At 36.9% G+C, this 24931-nt stretch overlaps 1 protein-coding gene across 2 annotated transcripts in view; it reads right to left on the minus strand.

Moving 5' to 3' along the window:
* LOC127386921 (BEN domain-containing protein 5) overlaps window positions 1–24931 on the minus strand; it is a 911971-nt gene that overhangs the window by 536563 nt on the left and 350477 nt on the right. For both annotated transcript variants that reach the window (XM_051624630.1, XM_051624629.1), the window contains exon 5: window positions 19969–20185. In XM_051624630.1, the coding sequence (XP_051480590.1) occupies window positions 19969–20185 (217 nt within the window). The remainder of the gene's footprint in view (window positions 1–19968; window positions 20186–24931) is intronic.

Genomic DNA, 24931 nt, shown 5'->3' on the forward strand with positions numbered 1-24931 from the left:
AAGAAGCATAAAAATGGTTAAAAGCTCCTGCTTCTAAGTTACTGTGCTGAATGCCAGTCATGACATCCAGCAATATGAAGCAAAGTAGAACAAAAGTAAGCCATACAAAAGTTACTTCTGAAATAAATTACTGCTTACAGTAAAGAAATCTGCTCCCAAATAGCAAAAGCTTGATGAAAACCAAAGAAACTATTTGCTTACATGGTCTGCTAAGACAGCAAATCAAAGTAGGGAATAAGTGGGAAAGACTGATTTGGGGTGATGGCTGATAGTAGGAAGGGTAAGTTGCAAAGACTTTGGCAGACACAGCAGAAAGAGCTAACAGAGAAGTTAAAGGCAACAGAAAGTCTGGATGCTGCTGCAGACCTCCAGGGCACTTACTGAACCTAGAAAAAGAGGTGTCTTAACAGACAGGTGGAAACTGAGAGCACCTTGATCTGAATCTTTACTACTCTAATATTGATTCAAATAATAACTGTGCAAAAAGCTAAGCAGGGGCATATTTTTCACAAGGCAGACTTCCATTCTTCCCTAGGAGCTGAATAAGTTGCATGATCAAATGGAATTCAGAATACAAACCATTTAGAGATGTCACACACAAGACTGAAGTTAATGCTCAGCTAAGATTTTTGTGGTAACAGCCCTATTGTGTCTTGAGAAGTCCTTTTCCTGCATAAAAGATTAAAGGCCAGTATTTTCAGTGTTGAAAAGTTTCTTGGACAAAAATAGTTGTTACAACAGTTTGTTGAATCAGATGATTGCTCAGAACCTAAAGAGCTAAAACCATTTCCCCAAAAGAAAAAATGAATCAACAACTTACATAGACAGTTTTGACTATCACATCTTCATGACTTTGAGCTATCACATTTTAAAATGTAAAAATCGTTCAACTAAGAATTACAAAATGTGTCATAAGTAATGACAAAGAAATTATGCATAGGACAAGAAAGGAAGAGTAGAATCAACTCTACAGGACTACGAAGGCTTAGGAAGATGGAAAGAGTAGGCAGGAAAATCAATTTATTGCATGATAGATGGTCATATGCAAAATAGCATGAGCAAAAAAAACCTAACTGTGAAGGCTGTTGTTGCAAAGGGGATCATAACACTATGCATCACAGTAAATATTTCACCACTCTAATTCAAAATTCCTATGCAAAAATTAACAGAACCAGAGAAAAAAATCCAACAAAGCACAACAGCATTTTGCTAAGAATACACAGAAGAACTCAAGAACTGCAAATACAATTCAAAATTCCTGACTCTCTTAGAAGTCTAACTTCACTGTCTAACCACTAACCCTGAATGCAGAATTACCTCAGGAGCACAGTAAGCCAGAACGGATAAGGCAGAGATTGATTTATTTCTGCATCTTACTCAACTGTAAAATTAATTTACAGAAAAAGATACTCAAACAATGTGTATTAATACTTAGAAGACGACTTTAAAAGTGCTAATGTAACAGAAATCTGTCTCTGTATGGGTTTCGCCTAGAAGATGTGGTACAGGATTTTGTTCAGCCTAAAAGCAAGATAAGACATGTTCACAGGGAATAAAAGGAATAAACTTAGATTGGGAGAGGAGAGAGGAGAAAGTGCTCTGGAAGAATTTTTTTTAAAGTTATGTTCTTTTATTAGAAATTGAAATGTAGAGTTTTAATTTTTGTTTTAATCTAACAATAAAAAGAAGTGCAAATATTTTCTTTTTTAAAAGTGCAATCAATAAATGACTGCAAAAATACTAGTACTTGCTTAGAGCACTTGTGACTCTACAAAAACATGTGGGTAGTTTGGCTAATTCAGCAGTGTTCCAAAAAAATGTAGGAATCATTCTGGATAGAATAAGCATTTTCATAAATAGAAAATACTAAACCAATTCAACACAAAACCAAGGCCCTAAATTTTCTCCAGCTCTGAAATACAAGCATGCTGCCTAAGCGTAGGGCATTTTTCACTCACAAAGACTGCACAAAAATGAAGCACAACAAGTCTTAACCCAGCTCTCTGAATTTCTATAGGCAAAAAAAGTACCATATATTTTCACCTATGGCAAGGAATAAGCTGCCAGGGCGACAACTGGTGAATCCTCCCAGTGTGGCACCTTCCAACACAAGCGACACACAGGTTCTTGCCAATCTAAAATAATTTTCTCTGATATCTGCCATGAATGTAACATCTCAGAAAGAAACATTTCTGCATACTTAATCAAAATATCATTTGCCGTAGCTCACTGTTCAACCCTTCCAAAATGTTTGTCATAAAATCAACAAAAGCAGTCTAAATTTATCTCCAGAGCCTATGTGCAGTATGTTGGACTTGTGAAATAGGTAGCATGGTAAAGCATGTTCCTGCTTTTGCTGATTTTCAGCATAAATATTTCCTCCTCTCTTATAAGTTGCCTGAACACCAGCATGATACAATCAACTTCCCGCTAGTTAGTTAAGATTCTTGCTTGCTTGCCTTTCTTCTCTTAATATGGCACTCTCATGGGGCTATTGATCAGTGACTGAAAAAAAAAAAAAAGAAGCCTGGATGAAACTCCTTTTTCTTTCCTTTCTTTTTTCTTATTGATATTTTTTTAAAAGGTCCTTTCATCTTCTCCTCTACCAGGAAAGCATAACTTGATGGAAATACAAGAATAATGAATCTAAAGCTGTTCAAGACCAAACAACCTAGAAATGGAAAATATCCCCCAGCCTCCTGCATTTCAGTGAGGGAGCTCACACATGCTCCAATTACTTTCTCAGTTACAGCCATCAGTAACTCAAGGAAATTCTGTTCCTGTCAATAGCACTTCCACAGATTTTATGCCATTGGGAATAAGGGGAGAATCTGACCCATTTCCTTGTGGTCATAAAAAACCATGGATGATAGATAACACACCAAAATGTTAAGTATATTTTTATAGTTTAAAATTTACAGCCTCACATTGCTCCTTAAGTCTCTACTTTCAAGCAGCTTATGTTATTATCAGAGGGGGTTAATTTCAGCAGAACTTCTGAAAACCATTTCCCACTGCTCTGGCCAGCCCTTCAAACACAGCAGCACCAGTGGCAGCTGGAAACAGCAATGTAGATTTAGCCTGCAGTGTTACACAACCTGTCTGTTAACAAATGCAAGACACAAAGTAAAGTCATGTAACCCAATTGAAACAGTTGGTATTGGAGGTTGATTTCCCCTGGGAACTGAAACATCAAGTAAGAAACTGAACCAGTTAAATATAACCTTTTCAAAGGGCAAAAGAATTCAAAGGTAATCAAGGATTTTTATTTTTTTTTTCCTCAGAAGGGCATTTATAATTATATTCCACTTTTATTTATAACAACCCTTTTAATGTTGGTACTACAAAAGAACTCAACAGAAAACCAGCTTTGCTTTATATAACAGGATTCAATCTACACATGGTTTTTATATGCAAAATATCATTTACATAAGCTATGCACTGACAGAGGCAGATCTCCCTTAAGAAACAAGGAATGCATTTTCAAAGTGTTTCATGAGGGTTCAGCCATGTGCCTTTCACTAGTATTGGGGGTCACTCAAGAAGAAATCCTTACCTTTTGCTTTGAGAATGAATGGGAAACGGCTACATATAATGCTACAGTGAGCTCAGAACCTGCTGTTAAAGTTCCTTTATTACCCTAAGATACACGTAACATTTTGTTTCAATCTACTAACTCCTGAGGAGCCTGAAACAGACCAGTTCCTAAAGGGATCTTTTTGGCTTGTTTTCCATTGCATTTCAAAATTCAGCACCAGAGTGACCAGGTGGTTTGTGATTAATCATTTAAGATCTTAACTTGTGTGGTTCTTGTTGTATGAGGACACACCATCCTGTTTTAGGAGAGCAACAGTGGGACATTCAGAGTGGATGCACAAAGCCAATGAGAAGGAAATCTACAGGGAGAGAGGATATGAGAGGATAGATTTGGGTGGGCCAGTTTCTCTGATGAAAGGTCTGCTGGATGCAGTAAAAATTCATCATACAGAAAGCTGCCTCTGTGTATGCTTCTGTCTTCTGCACATCTAGTAGACACTCACACAACATCACACTATAGTCTCTTGTCCTTGAACAAAGAAAAAATTCTTAAGGATGGAGTCACAACGCAGCCAGATATGTTCTAAAATTATGCTGTACAGCTTAAAAAAACAAACCAAAACAAACAAGGAAACAAAAGAAAACAAAACAAGAACAAAAAAGCAAGATTTTCCCAGGGTTATAACAATTATTGATCTACCCCATTGCTCATGTTACCCAAATACTTGTAAATATTATGATACAAAAACATCTGTACAAAACTGCCCTACTAAATTTATTTCATGAATGAAAAAAAGTTAATGTAATCTTGGAAATCTATAAGAGATGTTCTGTTTGAATAGCACCAAGCATGCAGGACCCTACTGTGGATTCTAGCTTACATACCTGCTCAGATCCTCAGCAGAGAAACTCTGCATATGTGCAAGTACCAGAGAGATACAACAGAGCCAACTATTTCTTACCCACAACAGGCAATCTGTTGATACACTAAGAAATTATTATTACAAGATGCTTTAGTCAAAATGCTGTAGGTTATTAATCATAGCTTTGGGGTTTCTGACAGGATGTTTTGGTAAAATAAATCTATTTTAAGTGACTGTAATGAAATACTAACCCACTTTTGAAGGGCTTTTAAGATGTTTTTAAGAAGTTTCAGATCAAAGACTCAGTTAATGTAACCTCCATGCATTAAATATTTAGTACTTACTCAGTCACTTGAGCACTCAGGCATCTTGACATTGTAAAAGGGGGAGAGGGAAATGCAGTTTAAGTCAGTTTTGCACAGTGGGATTTTTCAGTTTTTATGTTAAAATCCCAGGCATGTAATTTTAATACAAAGGAGTCAATTCTTCTACAAGAGTATATACACCACCCATTAAAAGAATTCTTTATGCACCTGCATAGATGGGAGAATAAACCCTCTATAGATTCATTTCATTAGAATCTGTGGTGCTGTGATTAACATCATGATTGAACATTATTCTGTCTCTGAGCTCTACTGATGAACAAAACTAAACACACACGCTTCTCTTTCCAGAGCAACAAGGCACTTGCAAGGAGCGTGGAAATTTAACAATGGCAACTACATTTGGGCAAGGTTTTTTTAGATATTTGGATTATGTAACTATATGACATTTCCCATTTCTAGCTTTCCTGAATTCTAACAGTTGCCCTTTACTGTCTCATTTCTTCCAAGAGAGATACTTGGAGATCTTCAATACAGATCAGGATGAGGGAAATAATCTGATTTTGGGACTTATTAAAATAGATGCCTTAAATTAATAAACTGAACATTATTAAGGACTGGATATCTATTCTGGAGATGCAACACTATACATAAATTCTGCAACTTCTCAAGCATCACCTTTCTGTGAAAGTTCAGAGTGCAGTAGGAACTTGCATATGACTTCAAGCAGAATGAAGATGTTCCTGAGTACATTCCTTGGCTCACTTTCAGGGAATTGTAGACAAAATATTTAAAATTGTCTTTGAAACTATTGTAATGAACTATGGTAGTATCCAATCTCAGAATCAAGGTAAGTATTGCATATTTCAGTCCTATTTAACACAGATATGGTCACATTCAAGTTTTTTGATTCCACAGTTGTTCTAAGGCTCTTGTGTTTCACAGTCTTTCATATCCTATAAAAAGGAAGAAGTTTAGTTCCAGAATTACCAATGTATGGCAAAAATAAAAAAAAAACCAACAAAAAGCCTGTTCTGCACATGTAATTCTTCACAGATAATTTCCCAAAACTTACAGTGGGATTGAAGATGATTGGACCCTAATTTAAAGTTCAAAAAACTAAAACTGACCTCTGGAATAATGGTAGCAATACATATTCTCAATTCTGGCAAGCATCAGTATTACGTGATCTTATTTGTCATAAGTGTCTTCTGAACATGGGCTCATCCATGACACTGAAACACAAACAGCTCCTGAAAACACCCATATGTCTCTTACAGTAACTGGATAAAATAATCTATTTTTCTCCAAGATTGAGTCCAGTTTTTCCCTGTTTTTACTCCTGGCCATGGCTCTGGAGCTCCTGTTTTCTCTGCCATATCAAAGTACATGGACCCAAGGTGCTGGAAGATGCACAGTGGGTTTAAAGGAAACAGGCATTTCTTCCTATATAACCTTAACATTTCTTATGCATGGGGGCCTCTGTATACCCACCACTATGAGAAACTCCCATTTATTAAATTAAATTACCAAATGCTTACTCTGCTGAAGAAGATAGTACATCAGAACTGTTCTATCTAAACAAATCCAGAACAGGAGCCAATCCTACCACACAAGGCAGGTAAAATACTCCATCTCCCACACTGATTTACCCAACCAATAGTCAGAACGTATCTACAAGATACTACTGAAGCAGTTCCTGTCTGTCTTCCTTTTTTCTTTAATATTGTTAGGAGTAGAGACCTATGTTGAAATCATGTAATAAGATAATAAATCAAGATGATACAGGAAGAATTTAGTTCTGTAGAAACAGAGTCTAAAGCCATTCTAGAATTCTAGAAGTTAATTATGATCTGAAAACTAGCAAGAAGCCTAGAAAAATATACAGATATTTAATAATTTGGTTAATTCAAAAACAACTTTAAGAAAAGTTTCTGGATGTTACCAAGGAGAGCTTTTATTGTAATGAAATACAGCCCAGGAGAGGTCAGATATCAGATCTCCTTGCACCACTGCCTCTGTAACAGACATTGTACTCAGAAGGAAGGCAACTTTGATGGAGAGAGAGTAATGAGACTGTGACCGATGCTTCAGTGTAGGTGTCACGAGAAATGAAAGAAACAACGGAGTTAGTTTTGATAATAGCGAAAAAGCCTTAAAGGGCCTTTGACAAATTTTATAGAAACTGAAAGAAATATTATTAAATCCTCAGTTTGACTATAGCACTTTCAGATGCTATAGGGATTAAAAAATAATAATTAAAAAAAAATTAAAAATAATCAATAAAAAAAGGGAGATGAGAAGTTTTCCAAAAACTAGCAACAAGGAATAGTTCCAGGTGTGTCAACTGGAAGACAAGAAATGTGAAAATTATCACATAACATTTTTCCTCATAGAAATTCATGCCAGTGGATTTCATTTTACTATTAGCAGGTTTACATTCATAATGAATATGACCTTCTGAAAACAGGATACATCCACATTATGCTCTAAAATGCAAAAAAAAGACTGGCATAACACAATTTTCTTCTATGTTAAAAGGAGAGAAAAAAAGACAATGGACATCTGAGAAGAATAAATCTTGGCTATGTGTTATCTATTAACATAATAATTGTTTTTTACTCTTTTGGCATTCAGGATCATTTGACTAAACAACATACAATGAGTTTACTCAACTGTGACATGGTGAAAGTGCTTCCTAGAGAGTTTTAACTCAGACTGTCCCTGGAATAGAAGCTGTAATATTTCATATTCATGTTGGCTGCAAGTAGGGGTGCAGATGGGTATTCCCAGTACACAGAACATAGCATGAAGCTTCTGTAAGGAATTCTATTCATCATAATGTTTCAAATACATTTGCTACCAGTGGTATACTGGTAAGTTAAGTGTGGTCAGGGTGATCTGATTGTGTGTGATCAGTTCCAAAGGTTTACTATTATAACATATTACTTTTATGTAATAGACTGTGATCACTGCCTTATAATCATCATGGAGTATTTTTTAATCAAAGAAAGAAAATGTTCAAAGTCCAAACACCTTTGTTATTTCTAGTATATTCCTGTGCAACAGCAATTCCCAGTGAAGCTTGATGCTCTGAATTGTCTGTTGGTGCACATGGGCTCCCTGTTCTGTTAAAGACACAGCTCTGATGTTTTCCAATAGCTTGTGCAGTGTGTGCTGCTGTCAGGATGTATCCTACATCCTAACACATAGACCAGTTTTCAAATTACATTCAGCAACTTCTGAAACTACTCAAAGAAGGTCTCTTTTCTGTTCTAGTAGTTTCTGGATGTGAACCACCAGCAGTCCATGAATTTTGTGAACCTCTTGTTGTGGTTCAGCGTTATTGCAGATAAAGTTCATAATCTGCAACAGTGTGAAAAAAGACTTATCTGCATTTTAAAAAATATATAGACATAAAATATGCTCACTCCCCAGGTTATTTAGGAAAGGGGATTAAGGAGCAACTACTCTATGACCAGCAATTCCAGGACAGAACTTCCTTTCTGTCAGAGTAAGTTTTCAGATGAAGCGTTTCAGGAAATCTGTGACATTACTTGGAAAGCACAAATACATGAAACTAGGGTAGAAATAATTTCCCAGATCTTAAAAAAAAAATTAAAAAAAAAAAAATCATAACTACACTCCTTTCTAGGGAAAGGAAAGACACATGAGATCAGGAAAGGATTTTGACATGCAGTCCTCAACACTTCTATTAAAAGTGTGCTTGGCTCATACTGGAAATTTTGGAGATGTTTGGTAGGTATGCAGGAACCATCAGTTTAGTTTTCTTGATACTTGCTTATTGTTGCATTCTGATATTGGCAGTAGAAAACACCCCTTGGTTGGTGTCCAGGAGCTTTGGAGTGCCTTCATTTTCCTTTTTTCTTATTTCATTTTCTAACAAGCAGAGAGTGGCTCGCTTATTCTGTAATATTCATATCTTAATTAATTGTAGCCATGAAGGAAGACCAGCTCTTTAGAAGAAAAGATTGTATTTACCTGTATGTCTCTAGGAAGATGAAATATCTGAAATTTCAGAGACCACAGATATTCTGCTTCTTGAAGCACTGTATGCAACATCTATAGCCATTTGTAGTATAGCTTTAGCTACTAACTTGTTTTCATTAGTGACCAGAATAAACTAGTCTCTGTGCTCTTTCAAATTTAATTGATAAACTGCAAAACAAATTGGTACAGTTAATAAAATTCTATTTCACCATCTGTGTCCAGTAATGAGAAAATCTGAATTATAGGAATGAAAAAGAAAGAAGTTTTCTGCCAAACTGCTCAGTGCATCCCATCTCTTTGTCAGCATTAAATTAGATGGAATCTGTTGCAATGTATTCCTCTCATTGGCTGTGATGGTTAATGGGAATTTCAGCCAAGATGGACATATAGGAATTCATTTTGACCATGAGGAATACGATATCTTTTTCTCTTTCTACAGGTCTGTGTAGTATGAGTCTACAATGTTATTAGGTCTGAGTGCATCCAAGTCTCATTTATGGGAGGACAATTTCGTTCAGCTCTGCAGTGTTATTTGCTCTTACAAAACCTTATCTATTTCTATAAAAGGAATCTAGAGGATATGTGCAGTTTTATTCCTAAAGCTCTGAAGGATTTAAAAATCAGCTGGAGCTGAAGGCAAATCTGCTGCTGCCACAGTATCTTGCAAGGATTGCAACAGCAGAAAAGTACACCTTTGAAACACATATTCCTTTTTCCTGAGTTCACTTTCTGAGCAGTTTGTTCTCTGGAGAGTGAGGATATATTCTGTCTGGATTCTTCAGAAAGATAAGGAGGGCACTACAGTTAAAAACAAAAACAAAACAAAAAAAAAACCAAAAAACCACAAACTTTCCTAAGTTCTCTGAAACCCTTCACTATCATTAATTCCTGTAAGAGGCACTGGTCCTCAAGCAGAATATACTAAAGTACTTTATGTTGATAACTTGATTGCCTAATGCATGCTAAGGATCTAGACCATTGCCATAAGCTTTAGAGGAAGAAAGCCTACAGGGCAATATGGAGATTATGCATTTCCACTTATTGTAGACAAAGGAGATGCAATGTTTTCCAGCACCCTGTTTGGCGTAGCAACACTATTCTTTTTCTGCCCATTACCTTTGAGATTTTGAAACACTCATTGTTTAGATTAATATCTATGTCCAGGTCTAAGACAAATCTTGATATTGCCAAAATATCTCCTATTTTCCCAACACAGTACCATCAATCTCTGTTCCAGTCTTCATCTATTAATCTATAAAGTGCCCTTAATCAGTCATCTCTGACATTCCTATAAATTTTCCAACAGACATAACACTTTACTGGCCATTTTTCATTCTCAGGAGGCAAATAAGCAGCAGACCCGAGGTCTTGAATCACATGAGCTGCGCAAAATATCAGATTCCCTTTCTAATTTCCTTGAACACCATGGACTAAACTTTGAAGAGGTCAGGAGCGACAAACAAGGTCTCCCTTCCAAAAGGTTCAAACTTCCTTTTGGTGCCTATCTGCCAAAATTTGGGCTTCAATTTTGTGCATCAGCAGTTCCGAAAGAAGAAGTTCGTGTTTCGGGCTGGTCACGACCGCGTGGGAAGGCGCGGGGCCAGAGCCCGGGATCTGTCCATGGTCCTGACAGCGGTTCTGCCGGGAGACGCCGCCCAAACTGCCGCCGCTTAGCCCGGCTGAGCTCGGAAAATGAGCATCAAAACCTTTGCCACAGATTGCTCCGAAATATTCCAAGATTTCTGCTATAGTCTCCTTCCTTATCAAACGGCACTACTGCAGTCAGAAGAATGTAATAAACCTTAACACAGTGACATCTATGCAATATTTTGGAGGCTGTCAGAGCAAAAGTTGTAAAAAAATTGGGTTGTCTTTAATACAGGCATAAGTTTTTCCCTCATTCCATGCTGCACAGCACTGCAGCTTTCATAAATATGGAGAAGACTAGCTAATATTTTTATTTTAAGCAACTTAGAATTAAAAAAAACCAACACCACAACCAACCAACAACAAACCACACAACCTTTAACAATGTGCAGCTGTTACTAAGGAATTAAGAAGCTGATTTAAAATATCATGATGGATATTAATGCATCATTATAATCCACCTTAATGCAGAAAATCTAAATGAAAATGAAATATACATTATAAAATCCTGAAGTCCTTAGGTTTTAAGAAGTAACAGTCTTCTTTAAATTTAACTAATTAAGACTAAGTGCAAAATTGGATGCAATTAACAGGAAATGAAAATTAAATAGGAGAAAAAATATTTCTGGAATTATTTTTTTTTTCTGCATAGCTATGAAAATTCTTAAAATGGATTGTATCTCTCCTTTGTCTTCCTCCATTTATACAATTATTAGAACAGCAGATGAGGCAGTTCAGAAAAACAAGCACTTTCTGTAGAAAGGTGTGTCTGCAATTTTAGGTAACTCTGAGGGAAAACTTTTGACTGTGGGCCTAGGGCTGAATTTTTCATTGAAAATGTCACGTAACCAAGACCTTTTCAATCTGTGTTCATTTTCTCAGATTGTTCTCTGCTGCCACAGTATGGTGCTCAGCTACTGTTTGAAAACATGAAAAACAGGATATTTATCAGAGCATGCAGTTATTTTCATGTGCCAGTATGATTGGTTGTCATGTAAGATATCTTTTAAAGAGCATTAAAAAGGCTTAAACTGTATCTTTTATTTCCTAAGAAGTGAAAAAACTGTTTTCAACTAAGTACCTACAGCTTTACAGTAAAGAGCTCCTGTCTCCTCATATTATTTATATATTACTCTGTTTTCTAAACAAATAGAAATACTTCTTTCAGTATTTGTGGGTAATAGCAGCACTTCAACAGGAGTTGGCACTCTCTAGAATTGCATTCGTTCTCATTTTCCAAAATATTATGATCTTGTCAAATAAAATACATTTGAATCTAACATGATGTCTTGAAATTAGGATGGCACTAACCTCTCTTACATATAAGTCAGATGGCTGTCTTGATTGCACCATACCTTGATTCAAAAATAATTTCCTAACTGAAGAAAAGTGAGGGCCACCAAACCCCCACTGCAGTCAAGAACAGATCACAGCCTACACACACCATCTCCCAGCTATACACTCTAGAACTCCATTAGGTTATCATGAGCCCTAGTTCTTCTCTTCAAGTACCTGAAGAGAAGGTCAACAGTACTTAGCCAGCTTGGGCCACCTTAGTCAACATCGTCTTATCATCTGCATAAAAAAAAAAACAAACTTATTCCTTTATTTTCTCATTCCTATGTGATATAAAAATATATTCCTGATTCCCACTTGCCATGCAAGCTGAAGTCCTTTTAGAGCCAGCTTTCAAAACTTCAGGACAACGGACAGTGTTACTGATCATGTGCAAGGCAAAGGAAAAAGAACTGTCCTTGGGATACAGAATTAGTATGGATTTTTTATGCAGAAGGCCTCAAGTGCACACCTTACTTTTACCCTACTAAAAAGACTGCTGAGCAGTGGTGGGATTCCCTTTTACAGAGATATTTAACATATTTATAAGAGCTGCAGAAAGGATTGCAGAATTCATCACCTGAAACAGCCTCTCCAACTAGATGTAGGCAAGTGATGAAATATCCAAAAAGGAGGTGACAGATCAAAAAATGTTTCCTTATTTAAAATTTGACTTCCTTCATTTGTTGAATTACTTTGATATATTAGGTATATAATACTACAAGAGGAAAGATGAATCTGAAGGGAGAGTGAAGGAAGACATAGAAACATCAACCTCTGACTGAATGTGCCAAAAAAAAAAAAGTGTTTTGTTTTTTAAATGTTTTATTTGATACATTATGGTTCAATTGGGAGTAAATGGCTCATGGTCTTTCACACAGGTCTTAAAAATCTTGTCCAGTGGGAATTTTCAGATAACTGGACAGTTATTTGAAAACATATTTACCTCATTGTGAATGTCTTTGATTCTTACAGTACAAAGAGTGAATGAAGTTTTTGGGCAAATCCATCGGCTAGATATGACTAGTAAGTAACTTCTTTCCCTATCCTACAACTAGATCTCTAATTTAGCTCTCAGATTCAATGTATCAGTGTACTGCAGGTAAAGGTGAAAGGTTAGACAAGCAAGCCCCTGGGAGCTTATTAAAACAAACATTTAAAAAAACCTCAAAAATAAGTCAACCAACAGCCAAATCCATTTACATTCATATAAGACTGAAAACCCCATTAGTCCTCTTTACTTTGTTAGAAGTATGTTTGGCTGGAAATACTGAGAATCCAGGCTCAAAGTCTAGGATTTATTGTTATTAATTTTATTTTCTGTAGACAAGTTGTTAGAGTGGTAGTACAAGATAACGGCAAAATATAAGGGCAGCAGGACTTGATCTTGCAAAGTGTTGATCATTCTTCCTTGGAGCTTAAAGGCAATTTTACACATATTTAACTTAATGCCATGAACTGTGCCAGTGACTTCAACAGCACTGTTTAACATGCTTAAGTCTAAATCTATGCTTAAGTGTTTTGCTGGATCAGAGCCACAATGCTCAGTTCACAGAAATTATGTGAACAACATTTTTGCCTAAGGTATTTAGAGATTTTAATGTATTATACTTACATTGCATAGCTAGTATAAAGATAAATCAATAAAAAGTTCTTTCTTTGGTTAAATTAAAAGGCAGAAGTCTGGACTATGCATATTTTAAAACAGGCAGAGAAGACTTCAAGCCCAAGGTCTTAGCCCTGCAGGTAATGTGGGCCAGACTGACCACCTTCTGGGTCTACAATCAAAGAATGCAGATGAAAATACAACTCCAGCCCCACGGATGCATGACACAGTCACTGCTCAGGAGATCTAAATAGAAACCAACTCAAACACAGTCAAAATCCCAGCAGAGTTGATGCAGTAAAGCGCTACGGGGCAAATGCAGCTAATAGCTCCACATAGCACAATTTCCCCTACATGCAAGTACATTCAGCATCACTATCAACATGGTAATTATTGCTTAATGCTGTGCTAGAAAAGAGGGAAAACACATTTCTGTGAATGGAAATGAAAGAAGGATGAATGTATTCTAGTGTTTTCACTGCTTTGTAAGGGCCATACATACCTATCAAAAGATATCCTTCAGGGCAACGAGGTAAATCTTAGCACCATAAAAAGCATTCCATTGGTGTATACACAGGAACTTGAACTTGCTTTTTTCATGGAATGATACTAACTAGCTGTTCTGTGTTATTTCTCAAGCACCAACCAAAAAATTAGTTCTAGTGAGCAAGACACTAAAATCAGATAGTAAAATGGGCGCTCCTAGTTCCCAACAGCTAAAGTCAGCCGCCCAGATCTAGGGGTTGAAGTGACTGTGTAGACAAAACCAGTTCCTTTCCTATTGGGATTGTATCTATCGTGCTGACTTGAGTGAGACCCAGCCAAGCAGTAGAAAATGCTGAGAACAGGGAGAAGTAAAATCTGCCTCTTACCTGAAGTTTAGCACTGCCATGAAACAAGGATTAGAACCCTGAAATATCTTCCTGCACTTGGATGTTCAGGTAGGTCAGGAAAACTGAGCAGATCATTAATGTTTTTAATCCAGGCTGAAGCCTGGACAAAGCACATAACATACCAAGGAGATAAGGACAGAGAAGACAGGTCATAAACCGGGTTATGAAGTTACATGAAATGGCACTGAAATAGGGGTATTGAGTGTACAGAAGAGAACATGACTACTTTGTGCAGTCCCAGTATTTAAAAGACCTAACAGCTATTTTGGATGTTCCCTTCAGGACTCAAAGAGATAAGGGGAGTGAATGTGAAAGAACAAAGCAGATTAAGTAACATAACAGCAGCAATCAATGCTAGAGTTTCTTTCTTGTAGTTAGCTTAGGAAAGTATAAACTAAACAGCAAGAAAAAGCAAAGTTAGATTTGAGGCAAAGAAAGGGCAAACAAGATGAAGGACAAATGTGGAGTGAAGGTGAGATGAAAAGCCAGACATAGAAACAGAAGAGCTCTGAAGTACAAGGCCAACTTGCACAGCTATAGAAGGTCCAGGAAAACTTTCAGAAAAGTCACTGACTTTCCAAAAGTTTTCCCATGTGGCTATAGGACCTGTACATGAAAACAGTTTGCATAGACCAACACCACCACATTTAACTCTTTTACTGTCATTTTTTTCATGAGGTTTTCTTCTTAAATAGATCATAACAGCTTTTTTTGCAGGTAATTTCTTAACTTAATGGATTCTTTATACTCAAAGCTTCTTTTTTGTGAAGTTTCAAGCATAATTTTTCATAAGAAAATGGACACTGGCAGCTTTAAAATGTGAGCTTGAGACTTGAACTCTTCTTCCTAGTTTAAGACTTTTTTACTCATAGATAGATAAACAGTTTACACAAATCTTTCCAGAAATTATTTTACTATAAGAAACAATACTCTTTCTGAAATTTAAGACATAACCAGTTTATACATTAAATAACTTTGCACATTATAACTTGTAAACTATTATTCTATTGAATTTGGTTTTTTTCTAAAACTATATATTGCTGCCAACTCAAACCAAAGTATTTCTTGTTTTTACCAGGAACAGTTGCATATATCCTACAGACAGATGGAAACTTTCAACAGCAACAGAGCTCTGCCTGTCTTTCCTCATCTATGATTCCCACAAGCCAGTTTATTTCCCAGAACTTCCTTTAAATCATAACAAAAAAAATTCTCCTTAAAACTGATGGTATAGAATAGTTTCATGATCTTCATGTTATTTATATAATTTCCCTGGTAGCACACTGTGCTATTATATACTATACCTCGTATTTTATTTCAGAAAGAACTGTTGGTGGTGTTATTTTTAGGCCCAACCCTGCTTCTCCTGATATCCAACCCAGCTAAGAAAATAGCTGTAGGAACATTTAAAATCTCAAGTATAGTTTTGGGATGACATTCACGTTATGAGTGCTATGGGAACTGCAGGACTATGTGAGTAAATAGATACACCACTGAATAAAGAGAACATTCCCTGAGCACACATGTAGTTGCACTTTTACATTTTAGAGAAATGAGAAGTTTGGTTTACTTTTTAAGCATTGTTTCTGTGGCCTTTTCCAATGCAAGTAAATTGAAACAAACTGCATTTAGGTGACACTTCAGCCTAGTTGCAGTCAGGCCTGTTGGAATGCACAGGATCTGATACCAAAATTATTTCAAAAGTTTGGTACCTCATGCTGAAGCCTGGCACTTCTGCTTTTTTCAAAGACAAAGAGTATACTTTTCTTTCTCAGAACTGTTATTACTTAACCTAATGTTGAACGCAGAAATAGGAAATTTAACCTTAGAAAAATTGTCTATTTTCTTTGCTTCATGCTTTAAAACAGTCATAACTGAGCAGTTAAAAATAGACCAGTAGATATCAGTAGAACTGATCAACCGTTTTTACAGGGGTACCCAGCCATTTAGGTGGCAAGGAAGGGATATTGATCAATGAACCAGCAATGTGACACCTGATGTGCATTTTCACTGTCCTAGGGACTCATTCTGATCTCTCTGATAGCAGCATGAACCAGGAGTAATTTCATAAATCAAAGGCACACACCAAAGTTGTTTGGAGTCAGAATAAAGCACCTTGTGTTCCAATCTGTTCCAGTATCTCATGTTTGACTTAAGAGATTGGCTCACTTACAGAGCTCTACATTAGACATATTGCCTTCTTGTTTTAAAATATATATGGTTAATATTTAATTTAACAGAATTCCATATCTCAGAGTCTCTGTGTACTGTGGAAATGCCTTTGAGGCTTGTGGCTTGCATGTGCAGTTGCAGTTCTCAAGTAGAATTTAGAAGCACTATTGCCTAATGGGGTGAAAGGACAGATCTGTCTCCAACTACTCTTGGTCTTTTTTGAGTGAGTAATGAAAACACTGCCAAGCCCATGATCGTTTGTAAAGCGGGCTGTTGGAGTTGAGCTGGGTCTCCAAAACTTGTTTACTTTATTATCTCTGATGTTGAAATACTAGCAGAGGTTCAGGTCTCATCAATTGTTCACACAGTTCAAGTACGCACAGCTCATTTAGACAATCACCTTCAGCTGACAACACACTCAAAATTTTTGCCAACTCTGCAACATTGTTCATAATGCTACACAGAACTGTTGCTGCACGTGAGACTGTACAAGTATCAGATTAGCTACTGCAAATGTAAATTGAGCCCGTGTTAACATTTTCACAGAAATATAACAATTATTTTTCATTATATTATGCTGTGCAATACTGTGTAATATATGCTGAGAGGAGACACACCTAAATAAGATGCAAAAAAACTCTAGTTTCACAATACTCAAAAGTGCTCACAGATTTTGAACTTAAGATCTGTTGGGACAAGCCATAGAAAGTCTGAAGTTACCCAAGGCCAACAATGACAGAATGAAAATGGCAGTTTAAATGATACCTGGGTGACCATCATTGCTATCTTGCAGGAAAGACTATTTTCAAGACCATTTGGCACATCTAGAATGTGGGATAGCTCTCTGAAGTATAGAATATAAACATTAAAAGGTCAAAAATAGAACAGCTAAGTTATCCATTCACACTGGCAATGGAAACCTTTGCTATTTGGCTCTGAACCACTTTGCTGTTCTGCTTCCTAATGGCAATTACATGTCCCATACTGATATTTCACTTTCAATTTCCATAGAATTAGTGAAAGTATTTAAGGAGTTAATGGAGGCATAGTACTTTCTTTAGAGAAAATATCAAATTAGACTAGATATGAGATTGCCTTGAAAACATTACATGCAGCAAAATGTGCACTCAGAAAGCCTTCAGGATTAATCATCTAAGCACGGATTCTTGTGACTTGCATTTTCTTGTCCCATGACAAAGAAAAATAAAAATAAACAAAGATCTGTGCTGAGATTCTGTTGTCTCCAAGAGGCCCAGTCCAAAATTTTGTAACCCAGGAGAAGTGAAATAATTTCAAACCAGTCTCCATCCTCACTATCACGAACTGCTGAAGGGAGCTGTTAAATTCCCCTGAAATGAACCACAGTGTATTGGTGGCCACGCAGCAGCTCGGCAGATCCTCTGCAGCCTTCCCCACCATGCTATCCTGCCTCAGCCCTGTGCCCAGCAGGAGGACTTTAGAGTTTGTCCTCAGACGGCTTCTTTAAGTTACCTTTCACCATGTGCACCAGGGCTATCGTCCCTTTGCCAAGAATAGAGCTTTTAAGGGCCTCTTTATGCCAACCTGATTCCTCTTATCTTACATAAGGGGCCAGAGTAGGGCTGGAGCTTGCTTTCTTAGCTCTAAATCTATCCTATATGGCACGCAATCCTCTGAAGTACAAGCAGCTTCTGCTTTGATGAAGCACTGTGCAGTGAAGATGGAAGGATCCTGTTTTTCACCATTTAAAGATGCATGACAGCAACAAAGCTCTATGTTAAAATATTTAACTTGCAGAGAACTTATGGAAATTGTCTATTCAAGCTCAGCAAAGACATTAAATTACCAAGCTGTTCTAGGACAGTTGTGTGTGGAGAAAAGCCAGAAATGTTCTGAGATTGTAATGCTAGTAACAAAGATTACAGAATGAGCCTGATTCAGGAGGTTTTTATACAGATCAGTACATTTTATACAGATAGTAAGCTGCAAAATGTTACCATATCAATTTCTGCAAAACATACCCTGTGTATACATATAGATATAAAATCAGGATTTCTACACAGCACATTTCCTGCCACATTTTGAATGGCATCTGTTTGTTTAGTTTGATGAAATATGAAAAATAATACTTAGCAACTACTGGTAACATGATGTTAACAACATTTAAGAGTATAGCTCTCTGTCAAAATGTAGATAAAAGACAAATTCTTCTATCTCAGTGTTTTAATCAGTCAGATCAGGGTTTTGATGAATATGCAAATGTGACTGTTTATACACTATTTTCAGAGTGAAAGAAAACAAATTCAGTTTCATTATAGAATTAATGACAGCTCTGTCTTCCAAGATTAATAATTAAAATCCTACACACATTAAAATGATAGTGCTTCTTCCTCCCACCCTCTGAAAATTTGACTCCACTGTTTTTTTTGTACCTCTTTCCCTTATAATTGTTTGTCCTTCTAATTGGAATGATTAATAATTAATATCAGTTCCAGGATATGTAATAGTCATATCTTTAGAACAAGAAATGTACTTAATCAACAAAAGGGTTAAAAAAAAATCTTTCTTTGTTAAAATCTGTTTTTACTCTTCACCATAAGTTAGTTTTTTCCTCCAAGTTTTATGCCACCACAGGGATCTCAACAGCCTGCTCTAATGCTGGAAGCCTTTAATTTATTTCAGTGCAAGCTATACATACAATTTCATCTGATTTTCACAATATATGCTGGGATTCTTTTTAAAGCCCCAACTGGGATCAGCAGCCTTCATAGACAGGAATCACAGTGTTCTTCTCCAGATACACACACACTACAAGTTTAGACCAAATCAAATCTCAGAGAAAAGATTAAGAATGTGGGACAAGTGCACTCTAAAGTCTGAAAACAGAAAAGGAAAAAAAAAGACAACCCAAGATTTTAGCTATTATTTTTAATCTGATGATATCTGAGTTGATATGGGAGTGGCTGAGTCATGTTTTCCTAATCCTCAGGGTCAGCAAAATTTCAGAGAGAGGTTATAGCAAAGTGAGCAGATCAGCCTTACCATTAGCCCTCCTTCCTGCACCAAAGTTATCACATTTCACATTCATGTGGCTACTAGGATCTATACTGAGACCGCTAAACCCTCTTTAATTGAATTTCACCAAAGCAGGCATTTTAAGCCTAAATAAAATAGGTAGCTTGTGTATAATTTGCATTACTTTATCAGAAAAGCTACATTCTAGTTCAAAAGACACAATTCCTTCTGAACAGAAAAGCTCTTCAAGAAATATAAATAGACAGAGTACTCCAAAAACCACATTTCTCCAATAAAGCCGTTTCAGTTTCATCCTTTAATGTCTCTAGAGGTGAACTGATCCTATATGGGAATTTAGTATTGTCTTGAGTATCAAGAAGGAAATACTTTATGTGAAATTACATTAGCATTTGTCTATATTTCACCATGCAGGTAGGGTACCTCATGTGTCATTGATAGCAGTAAAACAAATACGTGTGTGTGTGTACTTTAGCAGGCATGATGAATTATATACTTTATAAGCATTTAAGAGTAGACATTCATAATGAAGCCTGCTAGGCTAGTTGGCAAGCATGCCTATTACTTACCACGCTGAGTCCCAGCAGTTCCCTGCGAAAGTAGTCCATGTTCCTCCTTTGGAGGTTGTCAAGATAGTGCTGAAGGCGAGTATAGGTGTAGGGGTAGCAGTAAGCAAATTGATAAGTGTCATCCTCACGGTCAAAGCAAAAAGCAAATGACATGACATAGTTCTTCCTGTGGTCTGGGCAGCGATAGTAATACACATTTTTCGAGGGTATTCGTTGCCTGAAAAACAAAACCAACATATATATACATTGATATAGATATACATTGATGACGTAAGAAAACTGAACAAAAAAGCTATGTGAGATTCACAGTTCTTCTAAAACAAATTAAATATGATAGCATGAACAGTTCAGCAGCTGAGGAGCAGGTCCCAGAGCCTGCATTCCGGAGCACTCCTGCAGACAAGCTCCAGCACCAGGGCCCAGCCACAATACAGCTCCTCTGCCAGGCACCCATATCCAGAGGGAGTGCAGGTCTCCCCAAGCTGGCAGGGTTGCTGTGGCAGGGAAGAGCATCACACAGCCAGAGAAACCGGCTCCCAGGAAATGAAAAGGCTACACAGGCAGTTAAGCCATCCACTACTTCTCTGGTGTGGTCTCATCCACCGCACGGGATTCAGTCTGCAGTGTGGCTACCTCTTCTCATACGGGTCTAATCACCACCTCCGAGACAAGGCATAATTAATGAAGGAATGGCAGGACACAGCAACATCGACTGATCTGTTACAGAAATTCAGGACATGTTTACATTTTTATTATCCTAATAATCAGGGGATCTATCAACAGCTAGCCAAGGAGTGGAGAAAAATTTACATTCTCTAGGGGAAAAAGAAACACACCACGAGAAAAACCAATACCAAAAAAAAAAAAAAAAAAAAAAGGTATGGAAAATGACCTGGTCCTAAACTAGAAAGAAAAGGAGAAAAGGGTATTTGGTCATGTTCCAAATTGGATTGCTGCCCTCCTCCAGAGTTCTGGCTTAGTGCTGTCAAGATAAAAATGAATATACATGATGGTAAATAATTATAATAGAGACATTTATGTCATTGCTATCAAGCTCATCTCTGTCCAAGGAATAAAAAATTCCTGCCTGACATCTTCCATCCAACTTCAATTATTCTGCTATTTCTCAACAGAAATCAGTAACATTTCAGGTGCGAGTCAAACACATGTTCTATGGACTAGAGATGTTCAGTATTACTGTTTGTACTGTTTCTTAATTTTGTAGATGGATTTGCTGGCTTTATTTAGGCAGGAGATTCTCTAGTTGTGCCATGCCCTTGTAATTTGATGTAACTAACTTACCAGTCATGTTTGGCAACAAAACACTATGGTCTTGCAGACTCTAACTGATTCAATTACAGAAAATTATAAACAGGTCTCATCTAATGATTGGAGCAGATCTCAGCTAAACTAGAATCATGGTGAGGGAAAGCATAATAAGATTTACAGACATAGCAGTAGTAATGTGCCTTTTGTAATAGTTCCGAGAAGCTGGTCTACTGCAGAGCATCAGTTTTGGCCTTTCATTGCTAATATGAAATAAAGGACAAAACCCCCTCATTATGCAGAAGTACGTGTTTGCCAATTAGCAGCAGTTAAGGACTCTGATCAGCAAGACTCAGAAGCTACAAAGAGAAACAGAAAGGAATTGAGATGTTCTTGAAAAAGTACAATAAAGAGCCAATGATGCAGTTAATTAGACTTGAAATAAGAATTTATTTGCCCCTTTTATTGCCCTGGTTCTTGAACATTCAGAGATTCCAGAATTTACTTTAGTATTTTTTATTAAATAAAGCACTTGCTAATTCCTAGGATCTGAAAATGATTTCTAAGCCACAAACGTGAAGGACAGAAAAACAATTATATTTATTTTATTTATTTATTTTTTTACAAGTATCAGTAGGGGGAAAATGCCACCAGCCATTGGCATCCAGCTCCCTAACCTAATAGGTTTCTCCAGTATTTTAACATATTTCTATCACTCGCCCTTACTCTGGAGTGCTATAGGACATCCTTCATTTGGTCTCAAATCAAGCAGATGATATAGCAGTGGGTAAATGTATTCTAGCTCCCAGTACTCAAACCCTAATGCAAGTTTAAACAGTATGTTGCTGAGTTGTTGAACTTTATTTGTTTCCAGATTAACATGGGAGAAATAATAAAGGACAAGCCTCACTTTATGCAATAAAAATTTCATGTAAAATGAGACCAATAGGAGGAAATTCAGGATTTTAGAAAGGCTAATGCTAATTGAAATTCATCTGCTGATAGTTAATGTTTAAATGACATATAGTTCTCCTTGGTTCAATAACTTTCTACTTTTAAGCAAGTTGAAGACAACTTTGTTAATGTATTAAAGGCACTTTTGATATTTCATTCCCTTTCTCCTTCATTATAGAAGCTAAGCATCTGTTTTATTATCCACTTTGACACATCACTTTATGGCTGCATTTGGCTATTATGGCTAATCTTGATGTCTAGGACATCTGGTATTGACATTTCACTATCTGGTGTCTGACACAACAGCAGAAACCGTCCTCAGTTCCTAGGTTTAAATTCAGCCTCCCAGGGCAGAAAGTGCCCAAATTCTTAATTCAAACCATATCTTCCAAAAATAATTATAATAGTACTCCTGTCAGTGTTAATCTATTTTTATCTCTCCTAGCACTTTGTCACTGCTAATCTGTTTGTGAGTCATATAGAGAAGAGAGTCAATGTTTAGATACCAACAACACATCTTTACACACAGGAGCCTAATCAGATTGAGATCTTATCAGGGAATTAAAGAAAAAAAAAAAAAAAAAGGAAGAAAAAAGAAAGAAAAGAGACATAGTGCTAGATATCACCAACTGAGTTTTTGATAACAAAAAGACATTGCTCAGTTCTTGAATTAACCTTTGTGTCCTAGATGCACCATTGTTTACTCTCTCCCTTTTTTGTTCTATGCCTTCTGGAAAAGGACACCCACACACTGTGGCAGCAGCTGCTCCTATTAATTTAAAGCTATTACAAAAATTAAAATTAAACCCAATTACTTTGGCTGGTTTATAGCCGGGGAACGGCTTAGTCTGATTGTTCCCTCTGGTTATGGACAAAAACAATATTCCTACCTACAGGCAGCTGCCAGTGGAATACTAATGCATCTAGGGCCTGGCAGGGACAGATTCAGAATGCAGTCTAACTGCATTTCTTACTAGAGATAAGTATCTTATCATGGATCTGCAGAAATGCACCAACATCTTACACTGTAAGTCACGATGACGCTGATTTGGAGTCAGACGTAGGAAAGCCAACTGATGGTAGAAAGCTTAATGCTCAGATTTGTCATTTTGCATTTCCAGGCAGCTCACACCAAGAAATGCACCCTGCTAATTGATACACAACTGCCTGGGTGTCAGTGCTTCTGAATGGTTATTTAAAGGAGAACCACCCCAATTCTAAGACCAGCCCAAGAGCATTACAAGCAAGGAAATAATTTCCAGTCTGATGTTAGATGTGTATTTACAGAAAAGAAGTGTGATATTTTGCATCATTTTGAAACAAATTCAGACTGCCTAGTCTGTCAAGGGAAAAAGAAAGCAGAAAATCAAAGATTTTATCTCTATTTTGACTCTCATAGTCCAGTGCTGGTGAAAGGCTTGAGCCAGCAGGTTAGTGTGTTTTCTGCTGTCTGACAAGGTAGCACTCTCAAGCCAGCAGATTTATTACTCCAGGTGTGAATGTACATGTGCTTGTCTGTTCCTATACATTTGCTACACTGCGATCTGGAGTCAAGGCATTTTAGCTGTTTTGGTACCATGCAGTAAGATCAAGTTAGACTACAAAAGCAAAAAAATAAATTGGAGTCCTCATTCAGTCTTGAAAAACTGATATAAGTTTCAAGTTGAAAAACCTGAATAACTTCAGAGGCCCCAGGATTTACCCTCTGCTACAACAGGCAGCGAGGGGTATTGCACATAACTGAGCTTTGAAAATGTTGTCCTAACTATACTTCTATTTCAAACACAATTTTAATTTCAACTCTAACTTAGCTACAATTTTTATCTTAGAGGCAAACTTTAATATCTGTTCTGATTTTTTTTTTTTTTTTTCTGCTACCTTATTTCCCTTTGAAAACTAGGAGTTAATCAAGACTTTGGGGAGCTAACACTGGGAGGTGGCAGAGGTGCTGCTGTGTGGCATCTGTTCCTTACATTTTAAACTCATAAGGGTGCTAATCAAATCCTTTTATGGTACCACAACACTAATAACTAGATAATAACAATCTTTGGAGTACTTTTCCCCCCTGTTGCATGACCAAAGCAGGAAGCTCTAGCCCAGCCAAATTCCCAATGACTTAAATGAGCAGCTTAAATAGTCCTTGGACAGCTTTTAATATGGCACTCATGAAGCAATTATTCAGTTCCTTGCCTCTACAGGATTGGGTTAGACACATCGCAGTCAGTAGACTTCAAACTAAAATGATGATCTTTGGAGGAAAAACAAAAAGCTGCAGGTGCTGTGAAAGATCAATGGCCAAAAGAAAAATTAAGTGATCTGACTTGCAGAGAAATGCTCAAGTGAATCTGATTACAATGTAGTGTTAGTGGTGGTGACACACTGTGGTGATCATTTTCAATTGCCATCAATTTGCAGATGGAGGGATGCAACTTCACACATTTCCAAGCTTGCATATATCACTCACAGGGGTAAGCCTGAGTCACAATCTCAAAGGAAATTAAGCTTAAATTTTGAAGACATTTGAAGCACAAACTTTAGGTATTTATTGACACTACCCAAAATTCTCATTTCTAGCTAGTCCCTTGGAGTGTTTAAATGTTATTCTTAAAGCTGGGTGTCCCTATCTATTAACTGCAAGAAATCCAGCAAACTCTGAAGAAAATAAAATGAAGTTAATCTGGGAGGCAGCCTTTTCAAATTGGAGGCCTTCCTGACTTGTTTCTCTGTTAGTCTAAGCCATTAT

Source organism: Apus apus, chromosome 7 (genome assembly GCF_020740795.1).
Source record: "Apus apus isolate bApuApu2 chromosome 7, bApuApu2.pri.cur, whole genome shotgun sequence".
NCBI lineage: Eukaryota > Metazoa > Chordata > Aves > Apodiformes > Apodidae > Apus > Apus apus.